General features: G+C 40.4%; 1 protein-coding gene and 1 pseudogene across 2 annotated transcripts in view; one reads left to right on the top strand and one right to left on the bottom strand.

Moving 5' to 3' along the window:
* Positions 1-18,645, bottom strand: part of Zc3h6 (zinc finger CCCH-type containing 6) — a 56,100-nt gene extending 37,455 nt beyond the window's left edge. For both annotated transcript variants that reach the window (XM_029473222.2, XM_021156946.3), the window contains exon 1: positions 18,181-18,645. Coding sequence is in view for 1 of the 2 variants with exons in the window: in XM_021156946.3 (XP_021012605.2) it covers positions 18,181-18,212 (32 nt within the window). In the remaining variant the exon portion in view is untranslated. The remainder of the gene's footprint in view (positions 1-18,180) is intronic.
* A 7,186-nt stretch (positions 18,646-25,831) lies between these two features.
* LOC110290556 (U1 small nuclear ribonucleoprotein C pseudogene) lies at positions 25,832-26,190 on the top strand (annotated as a pseudogene).
* The last annotated feature ends 697 nt before the right edge of the window (positions 26,191-26,887 follow it).

Here is a 26,887-nt window from a genome sequence, read left to right on the forward strand (position 1 = left end):
TCACTGGTTTAAAGGCTCATTTGTTACAAACTTGAATCTTCTAAAAATCAGAAGTTGAATCTTCTAAAAGAAACACAAAATCCTCAATAGAAGACTAGCTGAGCACTCCTAATGGACTTTACCAACATTACTCATGAATACACACATTCACTGATCACCACAAAACAGACATTTTAAAACCCTACCAAGTGACTGCCAGGGTTTCTTTACATTTCAGGAGCAGACAGAGACTGGATCCTCCCCCAAACAATGTAAATCGTCTCGATATTTGAAACTTGTACTTAACCAATACATTCCTTTCATGGTCTGTATTAGTTCATGCTGTCATTTCTCCCTATCCAGAATGGCATGGTAGGACAATGCTCTGTGCTGGTGTTTCTGACCTTCCATGACTGCACAGACTACATAAGAAAGGATGAACCATAGGCAGCCTGAACCTCAACAACATGGCCTGTGATCCCCTAAAATACAGCAAGATAGGCAGTAGGAGATGATGCCAGAAAGTTCTTTCTCATCCATCTTCAGATTCTGCTGGAGGTTCCTATGAGGCAGTTTCTCATCTACCTTCCCAGGTCCAATAAGGGTGGATTACGTTCCCTGATCCTCAGAGTATAGCTTCAGGTTAAGAAAAACTGCTTAGCATATGTAAACAGTTCCTCAGCTACAGAATGTCCCCACCCCTGTGCTGTTTACCATTGGGCTCCTTTAGTCTGAGCGTTATCCTGGGAACAAGCTGCTGAACAGATGGTGCTAAGCTGCTCTCCATGTAGTAAGTTGGTTCTACTGACTCAATCTGTCAGCACGCTTGACACATTTATTTGGGTCTACTCTCACCTTTTGCCTCAATGCAGACAAACTCTCGATCAAGCCATAGGTTAACTCGCTGTGTTACATACCTAAACCAGTTATCTCCACTCAGATAAAACCACTGACAGGTCATCCTGAGGCTGTACTACCTAGCCAGAGTTCTTGTTGTATTATCCTAGATTTGGATCTTGGAAATTTATATCCTGGATAGTTCATCTTTTTATTTATTTGAAAGAGAGCTTCACTATGTTACCCTGGCTGGGATGGAACTCATTATGTAGAATAGGCTGGCACTGAACTAACAGATCTGCCTGCCTCTGTCTCCTGAGTGCTAGGATTAAAAGTGTGTGCCACCATGCCTATCTTTAATTATGTGTGTCTGTGTGGGGGTAAATGAATATTTAAGTGCAGGCACTGTGAGTCGAGAAGAGGATGTTAGGCCAAACATAGGTCCTCTACAAGAGCAGTATACATACACTCTTTACTACTGATGCATCTCTCCAGCTCTCATTTTCCTAAAACAGTAAAAACAAGCAAAACAACAACAGAAACAAAAACAACTTGGTGTATGAGTGTGTAGTAGTATAAGGAGATTAGAAGGCACTTTTCAGGAGTTGGTCCATTCCTTCTTTTCACCACATGGGTCTCAAGCATTGAATTCTCTCTCTTTACAAAATTACCAGAGGAGAGCTCTAAGGACCACCTCCAGTCTTCAAAGTGACCATCCCCATCCTCTATCTAGTATGTTCTTATACCTTTTCTTTTCTTTTTTTTTTTTTTTTGGTTTTTCGAGACAGGGTTTCTCTGTGTAGCCTTGGCTGTCCTGGAACTCACTTTGTAGACCAGGCTGGCCTCGAACTCAGAAATCCGCCTGCCTCTGCCTCCCAAGTGCTGGGATTAAAGGCGTGCGCCACCACGCCCGGCTCTTATACCTTTTCAAAGCCACTTAGTTTGCAGGAACTTCCTTTATTACTTTTCAAACTATGTCTATGGGGATTTGTTATCTTAAAAACTTTTATTCAAGATTTAATTTTATATATAGGTATTTTGCCTACATGTATGTATTGCACAAGCAGGGTCTGGTGCCCTTGGGAGAGCAGAAGAGGGTGTTTGATCCTATAAACTGGAGTTATAGACAGTTGTGAACTGTTATATGGGTGCTAGGAGTTGAACCCAGGACCTCTGGAAGAACAGTAAGACACTCCTAAGCCTTGAGTATTTCTACAGTGCCCAGTGGCTTTGTTTAATTTATTCCTCAAGCCAATCTCAGAATCTGTTAAAGCCTAAATCAGTCCAAATAAATATTCTTTTATGAATGAAACTTAGTACAAATACATGGTCTATATAATGAATTTTCAATAATCCTAACACTTTCCATCCACAGTCCCATGACAAGTTTTGAAAACTTCCCTTAACTTTATGTAAAAAGCATTTCTATACCATAAATAACTGAGAATTTCTTTTTTTCTGTTACTTTTACTTGCTCAGTCAGTAACATATTTACTCAATCCCTAGCTTGAACAGTAATTGTTAAATATAAACATTATGTAACAATTCAATAATTGGGGGCTGGAGAGATGGCTCAGTGGTTAAGAGCAGTGACTGCTCTTCCAGAGGTCATGAGTTCAATTCCCAGCAACCACATAGTGGCTCACAATCATCTGTAATGGGATCCGATGCCCTCTTCTGGTGTGTCTGAAGACTGTAACAGTGTACTCACATATAAAATTAATAAATCTTCACCATTTTAAATATTTTCTCCTCAATTCAGAGACCACATGTTTCTGGGAGTATCTGAAAGGATGTTTATCTTTTTGGATGAGATCCTGTAACTTGAAAAGCTTTATTAACTAAAACTTTACTGACTAAAAATGGGAATAGAAACTGTGAGGCCCCCAAAATACAACAAACCAATCAGATGCAACTGATCTAATGCTTACAGGAAAACAGTGGAGCCCTAGGGCTCTTGTCTGCAATGCAGCTAGTGAATTTTGCTGTATAGGTTACCAACACAGAGAAGTTACTGTTGTAAATCCATACAGCAATAGTATCCATAGTCAAACTGTTCTAGCCAGGGTTTCTAACTGCACAAACGTCATGACCAAGAAACAAGTTGGGGAGGAAAGGATTTATTCAGCTTAAACCTCCACATTGCTGTTCACCACCAAAGGAAGTCAGGACTGGAACTTACACAGGGCAGGAAGCAGGAGCTGATGCAGAAGCAATGAAGGGATGTTACTTACTGGATTCTTCCCCTGGCTTGCTCAGCTTGCTTTCTTATAGAGCCCAGGACTACCAGCCCAGGGATGGCACCACCTACAGTGGGCCCTCCCACCCTTGATCACTAATTGAGAAAATGCCTTACAGCTGGATCTCATGGAGGCATTTCTTCAAGGGAGGCTCCTTTCTCTGTGGTAACTCCAGCTGTGTCAAGATGACACACAAAACCAGCCAGTACACAAACCAAAAGACGACAATATGCCTATAAAAGCAGACCTAGAACAAATTCTGACATCTGACCTGTACTCAAGAACTCTTCCTTTGAGCCTCCATTTAAATGCCTTCTAGTGTCTCCATATGACAGTTGGGGTTATTTTTAATATTTATTAATTTTTATTGTCTTTATGTATGTGTATCTGTGCGAGTGACCTGGGGTCACACCTGTGGAGATCGAAACAGGGTGTCAGACCCCAGCTAGGACCCAAGTCTGCTCTTCTGCAACAGCAGCAAGTACCCCTGACTGTGAGAGCCAGCTCTCCAAGCCCCACTCAGTTATTTTTGTCTTATACTTTGCCAATACCTGCTCTCCAGGGTCACATTATGTTACTGCAAGCTTTTATTTCTTTTGTGATAGAAAAAATTGTTTTTGCGGGGAAGGTGGCTCATCAGTTAAGAACACTGACTGCCCTTCCAAAGGAATGGGGTTCAATTCCCAGCACCCACACAGCATCTAACAATCATCTGTAATTGCAGTTCCAAGGGTATCTGGCACCTTCTTTTGGACTCTGAGAGCACTGCATATGTATGGTGCACAGACATGCGGACAAAAAACACACAGAAAAAAATGAAAATAACTAGCACTCAAAAAGTTACAGGAAAACAAAAGGATGGAGCTGGAGAGATGGCTCAGTGGTTGAGAGCAGTGACTGTTCTTCCAGAGGTTCTGAGTTCAATTCCCAGCAACCACATGGTGGCTCACAACCATCTTTAATGGGATCCGATGCCCTCTTCTGGTGTGTTTTATGTATATGTGTACTCATATACATAAAACAAATAAATCTTAACAAAACAAAACAAAGTGCTGCTGCTACCTAGTCAGGGTAAAGCAAGGCTTTAAGTCAGAATTCCTACAAAGGTCCCTATGTTATAAACCAGTGGGTATGTAATTTTCTGTTCTGTATCTATATGAGTGAGGATCAAAGAGGGTGAGACTATTCATACCTGTGGGGCATTGGGCTATGCACAGACAGGCTCGACTCCAGTCGAGCTGAGATGCTGAACCCCGGGACCCACCCGGTTGTCATAATTTACCTACACAGGACGAAAGTTCTCTCATGTCTCCTGGAACTCTGGCTCCTGTCTAAGTTACTGCCCCCCACAGCCTCCACAAGAGAAGCATGACTAGAAGTCACATAGGCAATGTCCCAAGCTTCCTCCCCAGTCCAACAGAAAAAATAGCAGCCCACTTTAAAAGGGGCTGTTTGGCCCCTCCTCACTCTCACTCCTTTGTTCTCTTGCTCTTACTCTCCTCTCCTCTCACTCTGTCCCTCTTACTCTCTCTTTCTCTCTAGCCTTCCCCCCCTTTCCACTTCCTCTCTTTCCCCCTGACTTTCTACAATAAAGCTCTAAAACCATAGACAGTCTCTGTTCATCAAGGCTGCCCTCACTCTCATATGCGTGGGACCCTCTCTTCCCTCTCTCCCATAACCTCGGCGTTACATGGTATGGCCCCGGGGCCCCCAGGTTGGGCTGCCCCTTGTCCACCCCCCACCCCCACCCCCCGTCAAGTGGGTCAGAGGCTTGGATGCCCACCCGAGGCTGAGTGGAAAGCGTCTGGCAGCCTCCCCATGTCCGCCTGACCGGAGCATAGGTGGAACTCTGGCCAAATGTGGGTCCTCCCTGCCCCTCTTCCCCAAGGTCCCTTTTTAGTTCCCACACAAACCAATTCTGATGTGTGTATCTTAGATCTCCTTGTTAAGCCAAACTTGTGGGTTTTAAAAATAAACCAAAGAAAGTAACAATTTTGTAATACCTAAGTGAACCAATTTGGAGTTTAATACCTAAACTCTTTCTTATTTTTTTATTAAAGCTCTAGTGACATTTGTATTATTGCCATTTATAAAGTTTTATTAAACAAACTATAAAATGTGCACATAAATTACAGTTAAAATTCCAAAGTTTAAGATGAGGCTGAGCGATCTTACTTTACATTGAGGCTAAGGGTAAGGTTAATTATCTGATAGACTTGTAGTCCCAGTTACTTGGGAGGCTGAGGTAGGAGTTTTGCAAATACAATGCCCCTCAGAACTAGAGTTAGTCTACGAATGTCTTCGTTAATGGAACAAAACCAAACCCCCTACTTTTTTTTTTTTTTTTAAATTAGAGTTTTTCTGTGTAACCAACCACCCTGACTGTTCTGGACCTTGCTCGATTTGTAGACCAAGATGGCTTCAAACTCACAGAGATTAAAGTAATGTACCACAATGCCTGGCCAATTACTTTTTTAATTATGTTGAAGTTTTATTTTTAGAATATTTTTTAAAGGTTTGTTATTTTTGAGTGTGTGTGCATATGAGTATAGGTGTCCAAAGAAGCCAGAGGTGTCAGATCCCCTCGAGCTAGAGCTACAGGCTGTTGGGAACTGCCATATGGGTGCAGGCAAACTAACTGGATCTTCCAGAGGAGCAGCCAGTGCTCGCTGTAGCTGCTGAGTCATCTCTCTAGCCCATTTTAGAGTAATTTTGTTAATGGTTGGAAACATCACCCAGTAGTAGAACACTTGCAGGGCATGGCAGGTTCAATCACCAGTACCACAGGAGAGAGAAATTTGCAACAAATATATGAGGAAAAAACCAACTAAGTTTAGCTGCCAATTCAGTCCTTATATTAAAAAAACAAGGATCAAGCATAAGATAGCAATGCTTCCAAGACAAAAACAGATTTGCTGTTCGAGAAAGCCACTGTTTTCTTTTTTGAGGGCTAAGATCAGAGAAGTGCATTTCGTGCAGTAATGAACACTGCTCAGTACAATGGACACTGTTCTCAGGGTATTCATAAAACCAGCATCACAGCTTATTGCTTACAGCATCATAGTCTAACCTGACAAGGACCAGCTGCCAAAATTCAATTAAGTAAAAACAATTACATTGGGGGGAAAAGTAAATTTGTCTAAATATAAAAACTGTCTAATGTTCTGAGTTAACTGAAGGATAAAATACTCAAAATCTGGAGCAACAATTTTTAGAAACTATATACATTTTTTTTCTCTCCAACTTAATAAAAGCTGTTTGACCGTTGAACATGTGTTTACTCAGTATCTTCTCAAGTTAGGGATACAACAGAAAACAAGATGCAGTTTTTCCCCTCTAGAAGTTCTCTCTCTCTCTCTCTCTCTCTCTCTCTCTCTCTCTCTCTCTCTGTGTGTGTGTGTGTGTGTGTGTGTGTGTGTGTGGTGTGCATATTCGTGTGTGTGTGTGGGTGAGTCTTCTCCCATGACTTATTTCCTTAAATATTGAGGCAAGATATGACCTGAATTCAAAGCTTGCCAGATTTAGTTAATCTTCATTAGTCAGTTTGCTCTAAGGACTCTGTCTCTGTCTCTTGAGCACAGCTATTCCATGCAGGTGGCTAGCCCCCTGAGCGTTTTCTGGGATGCTGGGGATTACAACTATGGTCCTCAGACTTACATGACACTTACTTTACCTTTCTCGTGAAGTTTTTAATCTGGTGATGGGTTAGACAGGCAATTTAAAAAAAATCATACAATAAATAAAACGACCTAAATACGTGGCAAAGATAAAGCAACTATGAGAATGTTGCTCTTCACAGGATCAGGGCGATCTAGGTGACACAGCCTGAGAGAGAGCCACAGGAAGGGATCTCTGCAGGCAAAAAAATAAGCAAAACTTCTGTATAAAGCATGCAATACACTATAGAACTGAAGCCAGCTTAGTGTCACTGGGTCACATGTTATACAAAATCCTCTGGTTATTTCAGTGTTTGTTAGGAAACGGAGGCCACCAAGGCAGAATATTTGGTCTGATGATAAAGGACTGAGTTATAGGATCCTATGGAGTTGTCTTTATATTTGTTGTGATTTCTCTGAAATATACATATCTGAATAGAATGTCAGGAGAAATTATAAATCTGAGTGCAAGGATTCTAACAAGAAATTTCCCTTATTTCCCTTCTGAAAATAATAATGAAAAATTATCTGGTACAGGTAAAGCGCAATAAAGCTGAGACAGACCAAGTTCAGAGTCTGAACCTGAACATATTCCATTTTATTCTACACAACTTCAGTAGCAGTCTGCCTAAATGATTATATTCCCAGAGTCTCCCCCAAGTAATAAAACTGAAGATGGGTTGTTCATCAGAACTATAAGGATGTTTATGAAGACCCAAAGTAACAAAAAGAGATAAAAGGACCTTCAGTAAAACAGGGATACAAGGCACACACTTTATTCAAATGTATTTCCAAAAACTGGCTTCTGGATAATAAAGTATCTATTAATGCCAAATTCCCTGACTCATTTCATTTTCCAAGAAAGTAGAGGGGACATACTGCTGTACCATTATCCTAGAAAAATATATTTTTATTCTACAAAGCTTTATCTGTATTTACTTTGGAATACTCTGTGTTTGTGTCAGAATGGGATATGCACACACATGTACACATGGGTACACATGGGTGTGAAGACTGCAAGACACCCTCCAATGTCACTCCTCAGCTACCACCCACTTTTTCTTTTTGAGACAGGGTCTCACTGGTCACCAAGTAGGCCAGGCTGACTAGTAAGCTATCCCTCTGTCTCTGTCTCCTAGCACTAAGATTATAACAATGCTATTGCATTCATCCTGTCCCAATGCTTCCCCAAATCTCTTCATCCTTTTATTGTTTTGGTTTTTGTTTTTAAAAGTCCATGTTGTCCTGGCTGGCCTGGTACTTGCTCTGTGGCTTAGGCTAGTCTCAAATGCACAGCAGTCCTCTTGCCTCAGCTGGATTCTGAGATCAGTTCTGTGTCACCACCTAGCAAGCCTTTAAATATATACCTGAACTTACATCTCTAACAAAATGAGGGAAGTAGAGGGAAATGCTGCTGTGCCTTTATTCTAGAAAATTTTTTTATTCTTCAAAGTTACACTCCTCAAATGTTAGAGGTTTTTGTTTGGTTGGTTTTGGTTTTCTGAGACAGGGTTTCTTGGCTGGCCTAGAAGTCTCTATGTAGACCAGCCTAGCCTCAAATTCAGGGAGATCTACTGCCTCTACCTCCTAAGTGCTGAGATTAAGGTGTGAAACACTACCACCCAGCCTTAACTATTTTTGTATAACCAAAACTAGGGTAGTATGTGAATAAGTCAAAATTGTGAATTACCTTGCTAACTTCTTTGATACTTTTTTTTTTTATTAGATAGTTTCTTTATATACATTTCAAATGCTATCCTGAAAGTTCCCTATACCCTCCCTCCGCCCTGCTCCCCTACCCACCCACTCCCGCTTCTTGGCCCTGGCATTCCCCTGTACTGGGGCATATAAAGTTTGCAATACCAAGAGGCCTCTCTTCCCAGTGATGGTCGACTAGGTCATCTTCTACTACAAATGCAGCTAGAGGTATGAGCTCTGGGGGTACTGGTTAGTTCATATTGTTGTTCCACCTATAGGGTTGCAGACCCCTTCAGCTCCTTGGGTGCTTTCTCTAGCTTCTCCATTGGGAGCCCTGTGTTCCATCTTATAGATGACTGTGAGCATCCACTTCTGTATTTGCCAGGCACTGGCATAGCCTCATATGAGACAGCTATAACAGGGCCCCTTCAGCAAAATCTTTCTGGCATATGCAATTGTGTCTGGGTTTGGTGGCTGATTATGGGATGGATCCCCAGGTGGGGTAGTCTCTGGATAGTCCATCCTTTATTCTTAGCTCCAAACTTTGTCTTTGTAACTCCTTTCATGGGTATTTTGTTCCCTATTCTAAGGAGGAATGAAGTATCCACCCATTGGTCTTCCCTCTTCTTGATTTTCTTGTGTTAACTTCTTTGATACTTAATAGTTTCGTATATTTTTTAGTATTTTAAAATTTAACTCAATATCAAATTAAACTAGATTTAATTTATTTTCATTCTTCATTAGACTCTCTGTTCATTTAGAATCTCTGGTACAAACTGAAAAAGGTAGAAATCCACAGAAATTTTCCATCAAATAATTTTCCCTACATTTTCACATAGCCATTTTCCAAAAATCTTTGTTGGATGGCTCTAACAATGATCCAGAGTGGACTGTCATCTACAAACACACCCAGAGGCCATTAGTTCTCTAAGTATTCAGTATCTCCACCCACCATCTGATGCTAGATTAACTGTAAATTTGAGGCAGAGACCATAGGATTTGAAGATATGACAGGAATCCTTTTTTGTTTGTTTAAAAAAAAGTTCTACTTTGTATTTTGGCTTAAGTTTGCAATTAAAATGTACTTTTTAAAAATAATTCTGCTTTGGTCAAGGAGTTTCTGATAGTCCTCCAAGTCACATGATCAGAAACTGCCCGATCATTTGCTTACCATTTTAATTGATCAGTATAGTAAGGTAAATATAAACATGTATGACATTTAGATTTGTTATTATTATCTGAATATTCCAAACTAAGAAGTTGTTTTAGGTACAAGTTGGAATGAAAATCTTTCTTATTAACTGAAAATTTACCAATTAAATTAAATGTAAATGTACATTAATGAAAGTGAAAAACATTATAAGTAATGTTTATGAAAGCTATTCTGCATAAAAAGAAATTAACCACTAGATAATGACTTTACTACCTCAAAACTTCATTAGGAAAACTTCCAAAATTTTTTCACAACTGTTTTTGTTTTGTATGTGTGGGTATATACATATACAAGACCAGGTTTTAAGAAACAGGTTCTAGCTGGGCAGTAGTAGTACAAGCCTTTAATCCCAGCATTCAGAAGGCAGAAGAAGGCAGATCTTTGAGTCTGAGCCAGCCTGGTCTACAGAGTGAGTTTCAGGACAGCCAGGGCTACACAGAGAACCTGTCACAAAAAAAAATAAACAAGCAAGCAAGCAAACAAACAACAAAATGAAACAAGTTCTCCCAACTGTCTGGTGTCCTACCACCTCAAATAAAATGACCCTGGTGTATGTATTCAAAACATCCACTGGGCTAATTTAGCAATGAGCAGTGCTGGGAAAAAAGAAATCCTTCCCGTACTATAATGACTTCCTTTTTACAACTTTCTCATTACAACTTCTAATGAGAAAGTGGAACTGGTCCTACTTTTTAAAAAATGCTGGAGATCTGTTTATACTCCAGTAATGATGATGGCTTCAGTCCCTGCTTTGGCTGACTATTGTTTTTCACACTTTGTCATTCAGAAAAAATAAAGAGGCATTCGCTGCAATATATGTACAACCAAACCACAAAGGTGTTTCTTATGACAATGGAGTATTCATTTGTGCTTGACTTGCTTATACAAAATAAAAATTTAAGTAGAAGTATATATTTTAAGGACATAGCAAGTCACAATATAGGACTAACTCCCACATAGAAGTGCAAGTGTTGTTCCAAGACATTTCTCAACTGCCTGTGGAGATTAAAAACTTAAGCGTAAGGGGAATTAAAATTTTTTGTGAATTTTCAGTTAATTCCCATAAGAAGATGAAACTTTCATACAATAGCAGAATTTCTATTTTCTATACCTAAAAATGCAGCTTTGCTGGCTATACATAGTTGATTTGACTTTCTTTAAAATGTATTATGAAAATAATTAGTCTAATTAACTGGAAGTTTTACTAATTTAGTATTTAGACAAAGAATGATTAGGGAGGAATTTATAAATAATTACAACAGAATTATCTATAATTAAGTAATTTCCATATATGATACCAGAGTAATCATAATTTTAAAGCAGTGGAAAAGGTTGTGAAACTGAATGCCACAGACAGACCCTGCTTCTCAGTCAGCCATACAGACTTTGAAATGAAGTGAAATATGAATTATGAATTATGATTCCTATAAAATTTTGAGGAGCGTTAGAATTCAAATCTTGATTGTTTTACATCAACTTTTTAGGAAAAAAAGCTGTGCTGTGGTTTTATGGTATATTTCTAATGATAATTTTCTTAAAACTCTTTAAAAGCTACATGGGACTTGCTTTAGTTATTTATTTTTCACACAAAATATACAAATGATTAATGAAAGTTTAAGTATTAAAACAGTATCATTATCTCTAGTATTAATGTTACGCCCAAACATTAAAAAGAAAGCATATATAAAGTCAGTTATAGTAGAAGCCTATTCTGCCAAGAGTAAATACTGTTTTTGTTAAAGTCATGTAATTATAATAATCTTGGTTGATATGTATTCACACCAGTAAAGTAATATCTCCCAGAACCCAACCATCCCTCCAATGTACCTATGTGTGTGTGTTTAGAATAAGAATATCCAGAAAGAAAGAAAGAGAGAGAGAGAGAGAGAGACAGAGAGAGAGAAAACCAACCATAAAGCCAAAATATTAAACCACAGCTGATTAAGTTGGACCAAGTTAAAAATGAGAACTAAATTTAAGATATTAGCATGCATCGCAAAGAATTGCTCTTAGGAGAAAGAGGGACTGTCGACAATGACAGCAATGAAGAAGAACTGCAAAGGCAAATGTGGAGTACACAGTGCCATACTTATGCCTGGGAGGAAAGACATCCTTTATGCAAGTGTGTAAGTGACAGGTACATTATGGAGATGTGAATATAACTTCATTAGAGACTAATGTCACTAAATTATCACTCACGTACAACTAATCCTCTTGCTCTAATATCACACTCTTACTCATCAGGTAATTTTATATTAAATTTTCTAAATAGCATTCTATATGGAGAACATACTCTTCGATGCAAACATCTAGTCTTCACAGGAATAAATTAATATTCTTATGTATATACATTCTCCTGATAATGTGGATAAAAGTGCAGGCTCTGTAGTTAAGATTATTGAAGTTCCTGCTGATTTGTTTAGTGCTTTTGGGAACTTTAAATCTTCATATTTGCCAGCCAGGGCTATACAAAAAACACTGTCTTCAAAAACCAAAACCAAAGCAAATAACAACAAAACCCTTCATGTTTGCTTTCTCAACTTTAAAAAGGAGGACCTTTTTCTTAGGTTGTTGTGAGATTAAATGACTCATATGAAGCAATTAAGACACGAGTTTTCACACAGTAAGTAATTAATGTTATTGACAATGTTGGCATTTCTGAATCTAAACAGCTCTGAAGTGAGTCAGCTTCTGACCCTGAATAACTGATAATGCAGGGTCACTCTGAAAGGTAACTCTGGGAGAAAGTAAAAAAGCAATGTGCTGGCAGTCCTGGCTTGAAGGCTTGATCTGGTCAGCTATCCCTATGAGATAGGCAGCTCATATATCCAGGAGAAACCTTGGTTCAATACATAACAAAGGGTTAGACTTCAGTTGTCAGCGCATGCCTTTAATTACAACACTAGGGAGGCAAAGGCAGGCTGATCTCTATGAATGTGAGTCCAGACTGGTCTACACAGTGAGTTCCAGGCCAGCCAGGGCTATATAGTGAAGCCTTGTCTCAAAAAACAAACAAACAACTCCAGTTATAACTAAAGATGCTAACCAGGTTACCCACATGCACAAAGCACATCTTGGGCAGTACTGATAAAGGACTACAGAGAGTAGAAAACATTAAGTCAAATGTTAAATGTATTCAAACAAAGCTATTTTAAAACAAGCTGGGCATTAACTCTGGGAGAGCACATTCCTAGCATGTAAAAGGCTGTTGGTTTAATCTTCAATACACGGGGAAAACTCATCTAATCAAACAACCACTCAAACTTTCTGGCTGAAGGCCATCAGTTTACAGCACCTTTAATTCCGTACGAAAAGGTTTCAATTTAGAACAATGTTTATCAAAGGACTTTTAGGAACTTCTTTCTTTCCTTTAGGGCTGTGATCTTCATCTTCACATCCTTGAAAGGTTTTTACCCCCCTTTGGTTTTTAAAACACTGTGTTCTTTTCTCCATGGTCTACAACAATTTTATCTCAGTTGGTCTTGATCATTTCAACTAACATTTCAGACATCTCTAACTCTACCAAGAATTTCCTAAGAAATAACTCATGACTCTTGCTGTGTGTCTGCATCACTGCCATTGATCGAGTCTTTACTGGACAATTACTAATGTCTATCCTAGCTCTGGGCTCGTTGTTTCTTATGCTCCATTTTCAACCAGCAGATATTTACTTAGTTCTATCCTATCCTAACACAGATCTGTCACCTATTACTGCAGGAGCTGCTTTTTCCTCTTTCCCATAGCAAGATCCTAGTCGTCCTCTGTCCAATACCACAGTGCGTTACAAATCACTGAAGAGGAAAAGTCAAGGTCCTTACAATGTCCTGAGGGCTCTAGACAGCAACAAAGGATGCACTTCTCGTGCTACCTCCCATGTATTCTAACCCTTCTGGCCACACTGCTTCCACTTCCTAATTCTTCCCTTAATCCTACCAGGCTCATCCTGAGTCCTGGCTTTTTTTTACCTATCATTCCCGTCTAGAAAGCTTTTTCACAAGTGTTCTGAGTCTGAACTCCTCTCCTATTTTGTAATTTTGACAAATACTTTTTTTAGTAAGTGGTTACCTAATAACCCTACTGAAAATAGAAACATCCCACAGAACTCACCTCACTCTCAAATGCTTATCTAATATTTAACTTCTTTATATTATTTCTCTCCAAATAAAATATTAGTAATGCTTTATTGCTGCATATTCATGTGTAGAGGAGTAATTATTAAATATTACATTCATAATGTTTACCAAAAACAACTCCAAAGCCTTCTCACTTTCCTGTAACTTGCTTTTCCTGGCCCTCAGGCAGCATACCAGCAACACACAGCTGAGCACTACTGTCCTGCTTACAAATTCTGATGTGTTCTCCATATCCCATTAGGGATGGGTTTGGCCCTAAGTTTATTCAAAACTCTTCCTCATTTTTCCAAATAGATCCCAGTGTCTATGCATTAACACCTTCCTCGTGTCTGAACCTACTGTGTCACTTCATTTCCCTGTGCTTTCTCCACACACACCTCTGATGGTACTTGGCCAAACTCTGGTGCAGTCTCTGGTCAAGTTTTCAACCCATTAGGAGATTAGGAAACTTGTTAAATTACTACCCTTCTGGCCAGCTGGAGTCTTGTTACTGCTTAAGAGGAAAAAAGCTAAAAGGGAGGGAAGTAAAAGATGAAATTGTTCATGAAGAACAAAGAATAACCTCCAACTCAAGGAAAATATTCATGTCTTATCAAGTAATAAATACGCTCTAAAGTCTTATACTAGGTTCATATTAAAATCTTTTCCTCCAGTGCAGACCCTGAGTAACTTTTTACCATGAACATATTTTAGAAAACTCTTAATAGTTACTAGGGTTTCGTTTATCTTTCCATTCTGCTGTAGAAGTGTCTGAGGCAGGAACTAGTATTTAACCTTCAGCAATTGCTTGCAGGATTGGGATTACAGCTCAAAGGTAGAGAGAGCTCTTGTCTAAAGGCATGAGGCCATAGATTTGATATCAAGCATCATATCAAACTTGTTTTAATTGGGTTAACATCCAGCTGAAGGATAAAGTTAGATGGGTGAAGTTAGGCCTGAAAGAAGTAAATGAAGGACTGTAGAAATGGCTCAGCGGTTAAGAGCACTGCTCTTCCAGAGGTGCTGAGTTCAACTCCTAGCAACCACATGGTGGCTCACAACCACCTGCAATGGGATCTGATACCCTTTTCTGTTGTGTCTGAAGACAGCTACAGTGTACTCATATAAATAAAATAAATAAATCTTAAAAAAAAAAAAGAAGTGAATGAAAAAGAACTGAGTGAAAGGGAGATTATACCTTTAACTTTCTCAATTCTTTCTGCTTTATTTATGTTTAGAAACTAGGCTCCAGACTTACACACAAGAATCTAACATTCTACCTATCTACAAGTTTATAGGTATTATTATATTTATAATATCTTATAAAAATACTTTTTGCTCCAGGCATAAAAATATTAAATGAAAGCATACCGACTAGATAGTTGTGTTTGTTTGTTTTGGGGGATTATTGGCTGTTTGGAGACAGGGTCTCACTACAGAGCTCAGGTTGGCCTTATACTCATGCCAGTGCTCCTCCTTTCAGTGTCCAGAGAGCTGAGATATAGGTGTGCACCGACAACACCGACTTCCAAGTAGATAGTTTCAAAAGGTGATTTTACATATATATATTATAGTAAACAAACTCACACAAAGCACTCACCATATAAAACATGTACAAGAAAATAATTTTAAAGCAGTAACATATTTTATGAATTTCATTTACATTTAGAACTTCTCCCTTTTGTACATTCTATTTTAATTTGTATAAAGTCAAAGCAGTTATAAATATGAGATTTCACTATTTTCCTGAATGCATATTTTAGTTTTTAAAAGTGCTAGAAAATAATCTTTGTAAAAATACCTAGACTATGCAAAACTTTATATACTCTTCACATATAATTTGTATAAACATTACAGTATAACAGTTATAATGTAGAAACATGGAATACTTGAGGAATCCATAGATTATTTTCTCCCAAGTTTCTTTAGAGACCTATAAAAATACAGGTAGTCACAAACCTACCTACAGATTTCTATATGAGCTGTTCTTCATTTTGTATCAAACAGGTCTGATTAGATAAGACTGAGAAACATTTACCTAACAGCTCATAACTACTTGGGAAGTTTCTAAAATTTATGGGCCCCAGTCACATCAGTGGAACTGCCCTGCCCTTAAGCACCCCTGTCCAGACTGAAAACCACTGCTTTGGTAAGGTTTAAACACTTCTGTTATCCACTAAGAAACTCAAGTTCACAAAGCTAACTGGTTATAGTCCTGGAGCAAGGGCCATTTCTGTAGACTCCCTGCTCTGTGGGGTTTCTTCCTTCTTTCCTTTAGCCCAGGCTCAAATAGCAATTCTCCTTTGCCTCCAGAGTGTTGGAATTATACATATAATTCACCACATACAGATAGTGCAGTTTCTTGATGTAGTTCTTTCCACATAAGTGGTTTTATATATACATCTATATCTATATTTATGATTCACAACACCACCTAACACTGGCTAAGTTAAAACTGAGTTAACTTGAGATACTTTTGGGCCTAATTTAAAACAAAACTATTGCTACTTATCATTTGCTCCTCCTCCTAATCTATATCTTTCAAACTAAATTTTCATTTTAACTTCTAAGTCAGTATTTTAAAACTTCAAATTCTACTTTCTAAAAAAACCCAGGGTTTGTTGTGTAGGGCAGGCTGCCATGAACATGCCACCTTCTTGTCTCAACCTGAGTGTTGGATTACGGGTATGTGTTACCACACTGGGCCTCAGATTCTTTTCAAAGTCGGATAGCAGCCAGGCATGGTAGTGTACACCTTTAGTCCAGCACTCTGTAGGCATAGACAGGCTGATCTTTTTGAGTTCTAAGACAGACTGGTCTACATATCAAGTTCTAGGCCAGCTAAGGCTAATGAGACCACATCTCAAAAGGGGTGGGGGTAAGAGAAAACCATGGTGTCATTGTTCTGTAGAAGCATTATTTTGATTTCTAAACTTGGTGACACGTTTTATTATGTAAAATACATATTTCTACTATCCACTAACATGAGATTTCCTTTCATATTAATGAATTTTAAGTACATTAACAAGTCACTGGCTTATCAATAGACTTCTCAACATGATTAGTTAATTCTAGGACCTTCACTTTTAAACTTTTTTTAACAGGGTAATATTGGGCTATGAGTGTTGCCAAGTGTTAGAGTACTTGCCTATCACACAAGAGTCCGTAGGTCCATTTGACAGCACTGAAACTACAAAGGTATCATTTAAAAAAAAAATCATTAGAAATGTCCAGGGCAAGTTTCTGCATTTATGTAAGAGCACATTTTACTATCTAACCCTTGCTACATGCTTCATTGATGTCTTTCTAGAGAATTATCATTACATTATTGAAGTTGTTAGGATTTTTTAAATCCCTTTCAAGGTTGCCATATATTTTGGCATTTAAAATTTCAATGATTTTTGTTGGTTTTTGTTGTTGTTTTGTTTTGCTTCTGTATTTAGTGAAGGAAGGTGTGTGTAATGCTTTATCAAAAGCATACGACATTACTCAGGAATTCTTAAGTCTTATGGGCCACACTAGAACACAATGTATCTCTGAGACTAGTCACAAAGCAATGTGAGGTTGTCCATTTTCAAGTTAATATTCTAAGTAGGAATCAGATGAATGAGACTTGGCACCAGGAGTTTTAATAAAAGTCCTCCTCTGACCCCTTTAAAAATTTGGTTATCAATGTCAATTTGAAATTTAAAACTTAAGAGTATATTCTGTAAATGCCACCAAACCTTTGAATGGTGCTAAGAATGTGCCTCTCAGAGCACAACAAAACTAAAACTGGAAAATGAGAATCTCAGCTAAATAGTCAAATGTTATTTAGCACCTAGGAAATCAGGTAAAGCTAAATTTCTGCAGTCTACTTGTGTTAACATATTTAATATGAAAAACTGCCATTTCACTTTCCTGGAGGTTATAGGACTGCCGCAGACACATGGCCTGGGAGTGGGGGATGGGAGGGAAAGAGGCTCCCCAACCCCCTCCAAAAAAAAAAAAAAAAAAAAAAGGAAAACAAAAAACCAAAAAAAAACTAAACATGTTTATTTTCAGAGGTGGACATCCACTAGGCCTACTACTGAGCTTTTGGGGCCGGTTCCAACGGGGCTGCCAACGCAGGTCACTGGCCTGGCGGGCAGCCGCCGCAGCCGCAGCCGCCGCCCGCGTGGCGCCGACGACAGAGCCGGGCCAGGGGCGGGGGGCTCGCACGTGCCCGGCGGGGGCGGGGCGGCGAGAGCGACGGCGACCCCGGCTCCGGGAGGCGGGCGCGGCCGCTTCGGCCTCCCCCGCGGCGGCCGGCAGGCAGCGGCGGTGGACGAAGGTGCGCGTCACGGAACCGATGGAGCCACACAGAGACGTCTAAGTCATGCAGGAGGCGCCCGGCCCCGGCCCGCTCCCGCCGCCCCGACCCCTCCTCTCATCCGACAGAAAGACAGACAAGAAGGGTTCCCGACCTGTCGTGCCCTGCATGTTCAGAGTCTGTCATGTTTGGTCAAGAACGGGGCGGGGCTGGAGGGCAGGTCTGGAGGCCGGCGGCGGCGGTGGCGGCGGCAGCCGGGCGCGGGGAGGACCCCTGCGCCGCCTGCGGGCAACCCTGTCCCCGGCCGCCGCCGACAGGTGACGAAGTGGTAAAAACTCACGGTTACTAGTGAGCGACACAGACACAGACTTTCCAGTCTATTAACAACCAACGCCAGAGAGATGGGGCTCTAACTGCAAAGACTGGGCAACGGCCCCGCGCTGCCGGCGCTGCCGCTCTAGTCTGTATTCGCCGCCGGAGGCTGAGGCGTGGGAGCCGGCGGGCGGCGTGCAGAGACGCGGGGATTTGGACAGTGGCCGTAACGGTGATTTCTCCTCACCAACATGGCGGCACCCGAAACAGGCGGCTCAGAAAATGGTGCCGGCCGCAACACCTTGCCCGGGACTAAAGGGCAAGTGGAATTCCTCCGCGAGCCGCGGCCCTCTCCCAGCCCGCCGGGGCCGAGCGCACTAGCCATTGGAGGAAACTGCCCGTCAATCACTTCCAGGGGCGGGCCTTTAATGCGCTCGCTGCGGCAGCGGAGGCAGCAATCTGATGGCTGCGAAGCCAGGGATGCGGTTCGGTGGCGTGTGGAGTTATATCGGGCGGGGCAGGTCACCCCGCCAGGCCTGCTATGTCCACCAGGTCCTCTGTGCCCATTTCTCGATGTTCCTGCAAGACTCGTCGTCTAAGGCCGGAGTTCCGGACCCATCACACTGTCCCCCTCCACCCCGCCACCGTTAACTGCGCGACAAAGAAAGGAACCCAGGACTGGCGGTTTTCTTTGTAAAAAAAAAAAAAAAAAAAAAAGAAAGAAAGAGAGAGAGAGAGAAAGAAAAGAAAGAAAGAGAAAAGCTTTCTTTGTTGCCGAAAGAACTCGGAATCATCCTTAAGTCCTTAAACTTGTAGCTGTTATGTCTCCATAATGTGAGGAAGACTGCCTGCCATGCAACTTTTTCTGATACTAAATTCACCCAGTCCTTACTTGACGATTAAAAATAGCTATTGAGGTAATTAAAACATGATCTTATGTCTGTTAGCGGTTTAGATGTGGAATTCATTCGAGTATTTCATAAGAACAAGACTGCATTTCTTCGTATGTCCATGGCCTTCAGACATATTTCCATAGCCTTCAGAAATGGTCTTGAAATGATGAGTAATGTATACTTAGTTCTGAAGGAAAGTTAATTTTTTTTATTAAAATGATGAGCTTAGATGTCCAATATTTCTAAATACACGACGTCTTTTGTCTTTGAGTGTTCTGATGTGTAAATAACGTGCATTCAAAGAGCAATTGCGATTAGATAAATGAAAAGAGAAAAAAAAACAGTTATTTAGTTGAATGCAGCTATTGACAAGACTTGAACCCTGACAGGCCTTCAGGCCGCGGCCTATTATAGGAAACTTTCAAAAGGCACATCTATTTTAACTAGAGAAGCAATAGTAGTTTTTGGAACTAAAATGTAAAGCCTCTTCATTTAATTAACCGTTTTTACTAAGAACAGTGAGAGGCTTTTGAGGTGTAACAGCTGCTCTTCACAACTGCATTTTCTGCTTAGACATTAAAATAAGGATTTAGGATTTGAATTTGATTTTTTTTTTAATAAAAAGAAAATCTTTGAACTGGTACACATTTGAGTATCGCTGTTTTCAAATTCGTTTGGAAGTTTAAACGCACACCAAAATAAATTCTGGGCATTAGCTTACTCAGAAAAACAACTTTTGAAATGTTGCCTCCAGACAAAATTAACAGACTGACACACTTGGAAGGTCCCATTGTTGGCTATTTAGGCCAACTCAAGCAGCAAGGAAAGGATTCCCTGTGGTGTACTCTATTTGTAAACTTTGTATACTTTATAAACCCTCAAGGCAGGAAAGCCACAGCTCTCAGTTGGCTGAGCACAAAGCAGCCAGGCCCCGCCCCCAGACTTCCCTAACAGCCCTTAAAGGTCATTTTCTAAGGGCTACTGCAGTCATTCAACCTGAGCTATGAGAGTAGCCAGGCACTGCCCTACAAGAAAAAAAAAAAAAAAAATCCCACCATCCCCTGAAAAGGAAGTCTCATTAGTCCCTGGGCTTGTCACAGAAACCAGTTCCTGAGCAGAGCATGAAAACCAACAAATCCCTGAACAGAAAAATTCACCAATCCCTGAAAATACCAAACTCAGGACTTGAAATCCCAACAGTCCTCAGGCTGGAAAACTGGACAGCTCTGCCCCCTAAGAAATCCCATGGAATGCCTGCCTTCAGCTCATTCAGGGGCTGTTTTCTCACCTGAGCAGAGGCAGCAGTCCTGCGGTTTTCTCTCCCAATAAATCCCTTGTATGAGGTTTGTTGTACTGTGTCACTTTGTGACTCCCAACTGCCAGGATACCTTTCCTTTCAGACCTACGACATTTCCATCATCCGCAAAGAATATTTCCTCGCCATTTGTTACCCTCTGTTGACCTCAAAATAGAAGATACCTGGAATCTGCTCAGTCCTTTACTCTTAAAAAGAAATCTCTTGTAGATTTTAGAATTTAATTCACCTCTGAGATTACTAAGTCTGTGACCAGAGCTCATTGATATTTTTTAAAACCATCCCTGTACTTAAAACTGAGCATTGCACTCTTTTATATTTAATTTTCTGACTATATAATAGCCACTCGTTCTGTGTATGTTGGGGCAGCTGTGTGGAAGTACAAGGACAGCTTGCAGGAGGCCATTCTCTCCTCCCGCCATTTTCTCACCCAGGCAGAGGCAGCCACCCTTCTGGGTGATTGACCTCAAGACATTCAGAGCTTGGTGGCAGGCAGCAGCTGGGTTCTCAGCAGCCCTGGAACTGATATCGTAATGGAACTTTATGGCTTTCCCTATAGATACCTTACACCTTTGATAGACTCCTCACAATCGGATACTTCTGCTTTCATTGCTGGGTAACAAACTATAATAATACATTGTTTTAACTTATAGTTTGGAATAGGAAATAGTCCTAGAATCCTACACATATTCCACCCATGCTCTAACAAGAGCTAAACTCCCAACACAAGGGTTTGGGGTGTTTGTTTATTTTCCCAGTCTAATCCTTGGATTCCAGGTTCTCATTCTACACTCACTGAGATTTCCAGTACTAGTGTGTGGGAACCACAGAAGTCCTTGAGCTCTCAGATAAGCGCTAGGGAAAGCAGGACTGTTAAACACACAGGGTTGTCCCTTCAAAGGGAGGGGTGCATAACCTGTTATCTGCCCAAAAAGCTGGAATTAGATGAGGTTAATAGTCAGTCTGGTTACTTTTGAGCTAACTGTATGGCCAAGATCACACCAGATTCTCCTCTCCCAAGACCTTACCATAGGCTTGTCAATCTATAGAAAGTGTATTTATGGAAGATGTCACATGTAGTCAATCTATAGAACCTAACTTTATGGAAGATATCATATGTACTTTACAAAGAGTTCAGTGTAGTCATGTTTTAAGCTTTATTGTATACATGGGATTGAATTAATTATCACCAGTAAAGTTTTCACCAAATTGTGGTGTGCTTAAATATGCCTAAAATAAACTCCTTGGGCTTAGACTCTCAAAGTTTGGACACTGGCTACTTAGTCATGTGGAGCTGAACTACCTTCTCGCCTCTCTTGGATCAACACTCTCCTGGCTATGGTGGTCCCAGAGATCCTTGAACTAGGGCACCCAGTGCAACGTTGATAGACACAGTCCAGGAGGATGTTCTTGTCCTGTTTCCCAGGTTTCTATGGGATGACAAAGTTTTCTCTTTAGAGAAACATGTTTTCTTCCAATAATTTACTATGAATTCTGTAGCTAGTTTGTTCTTTCATCTCTTGAGATGCTAAGTATTTTCTCTTGTCCTCGTGTACTATTTAGATTGTACCCTAAAGCATATTCAAAGGTATGGTTGTGGTGAGTTTAGCTTTTGAAGCTATTGGCAACGGTGTGTTGGAATATATGAAGTGGGAGAATGGTAAAGGCACCTTTCAATGGGATGTATCTGAGCAGCCTGTAGAGACTGCAGGATGGAGTCATTAGAACCTGGAGAAACTTACAGCAGAAAAGCGTCTGTCAAGATCTGTGATGCTGGGTAAAGACACTAAGCCATAGGCTGGGCCATCTTGCTGCTGACCTGCAGTGCCAACTGTTCAGGAGGCTGAGGCAGAAAGATCCTTGAAGCTCAGGCATTCAGGGGCAGCCTGAAGAATACAAGAAAGTCCTTGACTCACAAAAACGTTTTTTAAACTAAAAAATTTTAAGTTTGGACTGGGAGATATAGGTCATAGAATAGATATCTAGTATGGATGAAGCTTTGGTTTGACTCCTTACACCAGACAATCAATCAGTCAATCAATCAATCAGTATTAAAAGGTAAGCAGCCATTGCTGAAGCAAGGCTTTGCAGGAGATAGAGGCTAATGTAGAGATCTCTCCCTCTCTCCAACCTCTGTCCTTCCACCATTGGCTGCATCTGGGAGTCAAGAGCAAAGGAACACAGAGCCAGTCTCCATCAAAGTGGGATAGAGAAGTAGGGGACGATCTGACAGGTGAATGGAGAGTGTCCCATTAACATTATACTTAACGGATTTATCAATACCAAGACTGTAAAAAATAGTGCTTATGTGTTTGGGGAGATAGGGCAATTAGTTAAGAGCTTGTCATTCAAGCATGAGGGCCTGAATTGAACCCCTAGAAGTCACATGAAAAGGAGCTGGCACACACTCTTAATCCCAGCACTGGAGAGGCAGAGACAGGTGAATTCCCACTATCCTACCACCTGAACTTGTCAACCTCCAGGCTAGTGACAGACCTTGTCAAAAAACAACAACAAAAAACCACCACTCAAGAACCAGCAATGTCTAAAGCACGTACACGCATGCGTGTGTGTGTGTGTGCGCGCGCACACACACACACACACCACAATTGTGTTTGTGAAATAATCCCAATTTGACAATACTATGTTATATATTTAGTAAATTTGTTGGATTTTTTTATTTCTTATTACTAATGCTGACCTCATAAATATAACTTGGGAGTGTTCCTTTTTCTATTTTCTGTATGTGAGTATATAGAAGTAATATTTCTTAACAATTTACCCACAGTAAACTATCTTGACCTTGTGTGTATTAGAAATGATTTCTCATTTCTAATACAGAGGGCTTCTGAGGTTTTGAATTATTTGTTCTTGTGCTGGATATTTGGACCCAGACCTTTGGGACTGTTCAGTAGTGTGCTCTACAGCTGAGCCAGGAGTCTAACCCTGCAGCATCTGAGTATCCATGAGCAAGCTCCCACTATTTGTGGCTGAAGATTTCAAGTGCACAGAGCCATTATGCTGACTGGGCATCCTCTGTACTGTTTGTAAAGTCGATAGTAAAATCCTGTTTCAATTTTGATTGGTAATTTTTTTTATCCTTTATCTTTTCAGTTTTGGCAGATATTTATTGCTTTTATGAACATTTCAAAGTGTTTGTGATATATCTACTTTTCTTGATTCTTGTTCTGTTAACTTTCATCAGCTTTATACTTTAATATTTCTTTCTTTCTGCTTGTTTCTCTTTCTAATTTCTTTTTTGGAGGAGGGAGAAGGTAGCAGGGGTGCTTGAGACAAGGTTTTTCTTTGTAGTCATGGATGACCTGAAACTTACTCTATAGACCAGAATAGAATCTCTCTAACTCACACAGATTTGCGTGCCTCTGCCTCCCAAGTGCTGGGGATAAAGATGTGTGCACCATGCCTGGCCTTCTTTTCTAATTTCTTAAGGTTGCAGCTTGGGTTAGTATTTGAAATCTTCTTTTCTAATGTATTTCAGGATTGGAAGTGTTGGTGAGCACTACTTCAGCAGCGTCTCACAGATTCTATTATGTTCCATTTGCTTTTCACTTTCTTGACATGGTTTTAATACAGCTACACTGAATACACCAAAAATCTAGTCATAGTGGGTTAATTTTTGCTTTCAACCACACAAATACATGCACAAAATAAATAAATATAAAAAAAAATCTCATTGCTAGATTTCTTGTTTGGAGTTTCTTAAATAATAAACTTATAATGGCTATTGACTTTTCTGTTTTTGTTTCCAAAAAAGGTATTACAGCTTTTCCCTCTTATTATTTATATATTCATTAATTGATTCATGGGAAGTTGGCCTGAATCCAAGGCCTTCCACATGCACACTGTCATTTGCCTGCTGGTTCACCTGGCTGATGTGGTACAATGTACAATGTCCAGGCTAGCACTGATGTAGCTACAGGAATCCTGGAAGACATGGCTCAGCTTGCCAAATGGCATGTTGCAAATCACCAAGTATATACTTTCATCTAGGTATACATGTGCCCTTTATAAGGTGTATTAGTCAGGGTTCTCTAGAGTCACAGAGCTTATGGGTAGTCTCTATATGGTAAGGAAATTTGTTGATTACTTAGTCTGTAGTCCAACTCCCCAACAATGGTCAGCAGCAGCTGTGAATGGAAGTCCCAGGATCTAGCAGTTGCTCAGTCCCACAAGGCAAGCAGGCAAAGAAGAGAGAGCGAGTCTTCCTTCTTCCAATGTCCTTATGTAGGTCTCCAGCAGAAGGTGTGGCCCAGATTAAAGGTGTGTGCCACCACACCTGGATCTGGGACTTGCTTTGTCCCAGATGACCTTGAACTCAGAGATCTCCTTGCCTTAGTCTCCTGGGATTCGTAGCCACTATGCCTCAAGATCTCCATGCCAAGATCCAGGTCAGAAACTTGTATCTCCCAGCCTCCAGATTAGGATCACAGGTGAGCCTTCCAATTCTGGATTGTAGTTCATTCCAGATATAGTCAATTTGACAATGAAGAATTGCCACTGCATAAAGGTATATTCATAAAAACAATCAAGTCATATTTCTGCCTAAGGGGATATGTTTGTCCTATGTTCAACCAAAAGCATGCTAACATTTCCCCAAATAGAATAAAAAATCCCATCCCTTTCCCATCCTTTATTATAATGGACACAGTGAGATATCAACTTAACTGCTATGAAAACATCTGCTAGATATCAAGGGGATGGGGAGAAAAATAGGAAAGAGATAGGGTAATGGGAAAAAGTTCTTTTTTATTATTTTATCAGAAGTATATTTTAAAAATTTCAAAATAGCAAAAGCTCTTTGATGTTAAACATTAAGAAAATGCTAATTTCTGCTTTTGAGACAGGGATCTCGGGAGATGAAGATGTAGATAGATAGTGGAAATCCTGTTTCAGGTGGCAGATGCGGTTGGATTCGCTACCGGAGGATTTAACTTAGTATGACTTATAGTTTGGATGTTAATTGTTGCTCCCAGCAACTGAGTTACCATTGATTCTGAACTAAGTTTATGTGGTGGTTATCTTCTCACAACGGCTCGACTGGGTTGCAGAGAGAAAGAAAATTGTTCAAAGCCCACGTAGGCACAGCCTGTGTGCAGTCAGTTCCTGGCGACAGGGACCCAGGTAGCCAACGACCTGTGGAGCAGCATGCCTAAGTTTTATTGTGACTACTGTGATATGCATCTTACCCATGATTCTCCATCTGTGAGAAAGACACACTGCAGTGGTCAGAAACATAAAGAGAACGTGAAAGACAATTCCTAGAGATGGATGAAAGAGCAGGCCAGAGCCTGACTGACAAAACAACAGCTGAATTTCAACACGGAAAGATCCCTCCAGCTCTGTTCTCTGCTCCTTCACCTGCAAGGGCCATGATCCCACCTCCCTCAAGTCTCCCAGGTCCTCCTTGGCCTGGCGTGATGCCTGCATCCCACATGGGAGGCCCTCCTATGATGCCAATCTGTGCCCCCCTCTTCCTGGCATGATGTCTCTGGGACCACCTCCTGGGATGAGACCACCCATGGGAAGCCACATTCCCATGATGCTCGGGCCTCCAATGATGAGACCTCCTGCTCACCCTATGATGGTGCCCACACGGCCTGGCACGACATGGCCAGACAGATAAGAGCAGAAGTGCTCTTTATCATTTTGTATTTCTTGTTCTGATTCACCAGGAGATCTTGGTGCTGAGCCTGAGTGTTTACTAGATGCATGGAAAGGAAACTTCCCTTCCTAACAGAATACTTTTGGAGGGAGAGGTGATAACAAAAAAAAAAAAAATGTGGTTTTCACTTATATTGTGAAATGTGAAAATAAAATTATCAGCTCTTTTAGTTTAAAAAAAAAAGAAAATGCTAATTTCAAGCACAGTGAGAAAAATTGTCAATAATATTTCCATGATGTTTGTAGAACATAATTTTAATATTTTCAACTGTTAGTATTCAACAAACAGAATAATTATTTTAAGATATATTTCATTGTTATCTTTCCCTTTTCATTTCTGATTTTATTAATTTGGATACTGTCTCTGTGCCCTCTGGTTAGTCTGGATAAGGATTTATCTATCTTGTTGATTTTCTCAAAGAACCAGCTCTTGGTTTTGTTGATTCTTTGTATAGTTCTTTTTGTTTCTATTTGGTTGATTTCAGTCCTGAGTTTGATTATTTCCGGCTATCTACCCCTCTTGGGTGTATTTGTTTCTTTTTGTCCTAGAGCTTTCAGGTGTGCTGTCAAGCTGCTAGTGTAAGCTCTCCCAGTTTCTTTTTGGAGGCACTTAGAGCTGTGAGTTTTCCTCTGACCACTGCTTTTATTGTGTCCCATAA

The sequence above is a fragment of the Mus caroli genome, unplaced genomic scaffold, assembly GCF_978045245.1.
Source record: "Mus caroli unplaced genomic scaffold, Mus_caroli_1 scaffold_2, whole genome shotgun sequence".
NCBI classification, from domain to species: Eukaryota; Metazoa; Chordata; class Mammalia; order Rodentia; family Muridae; genus Mus; species Mus caroli.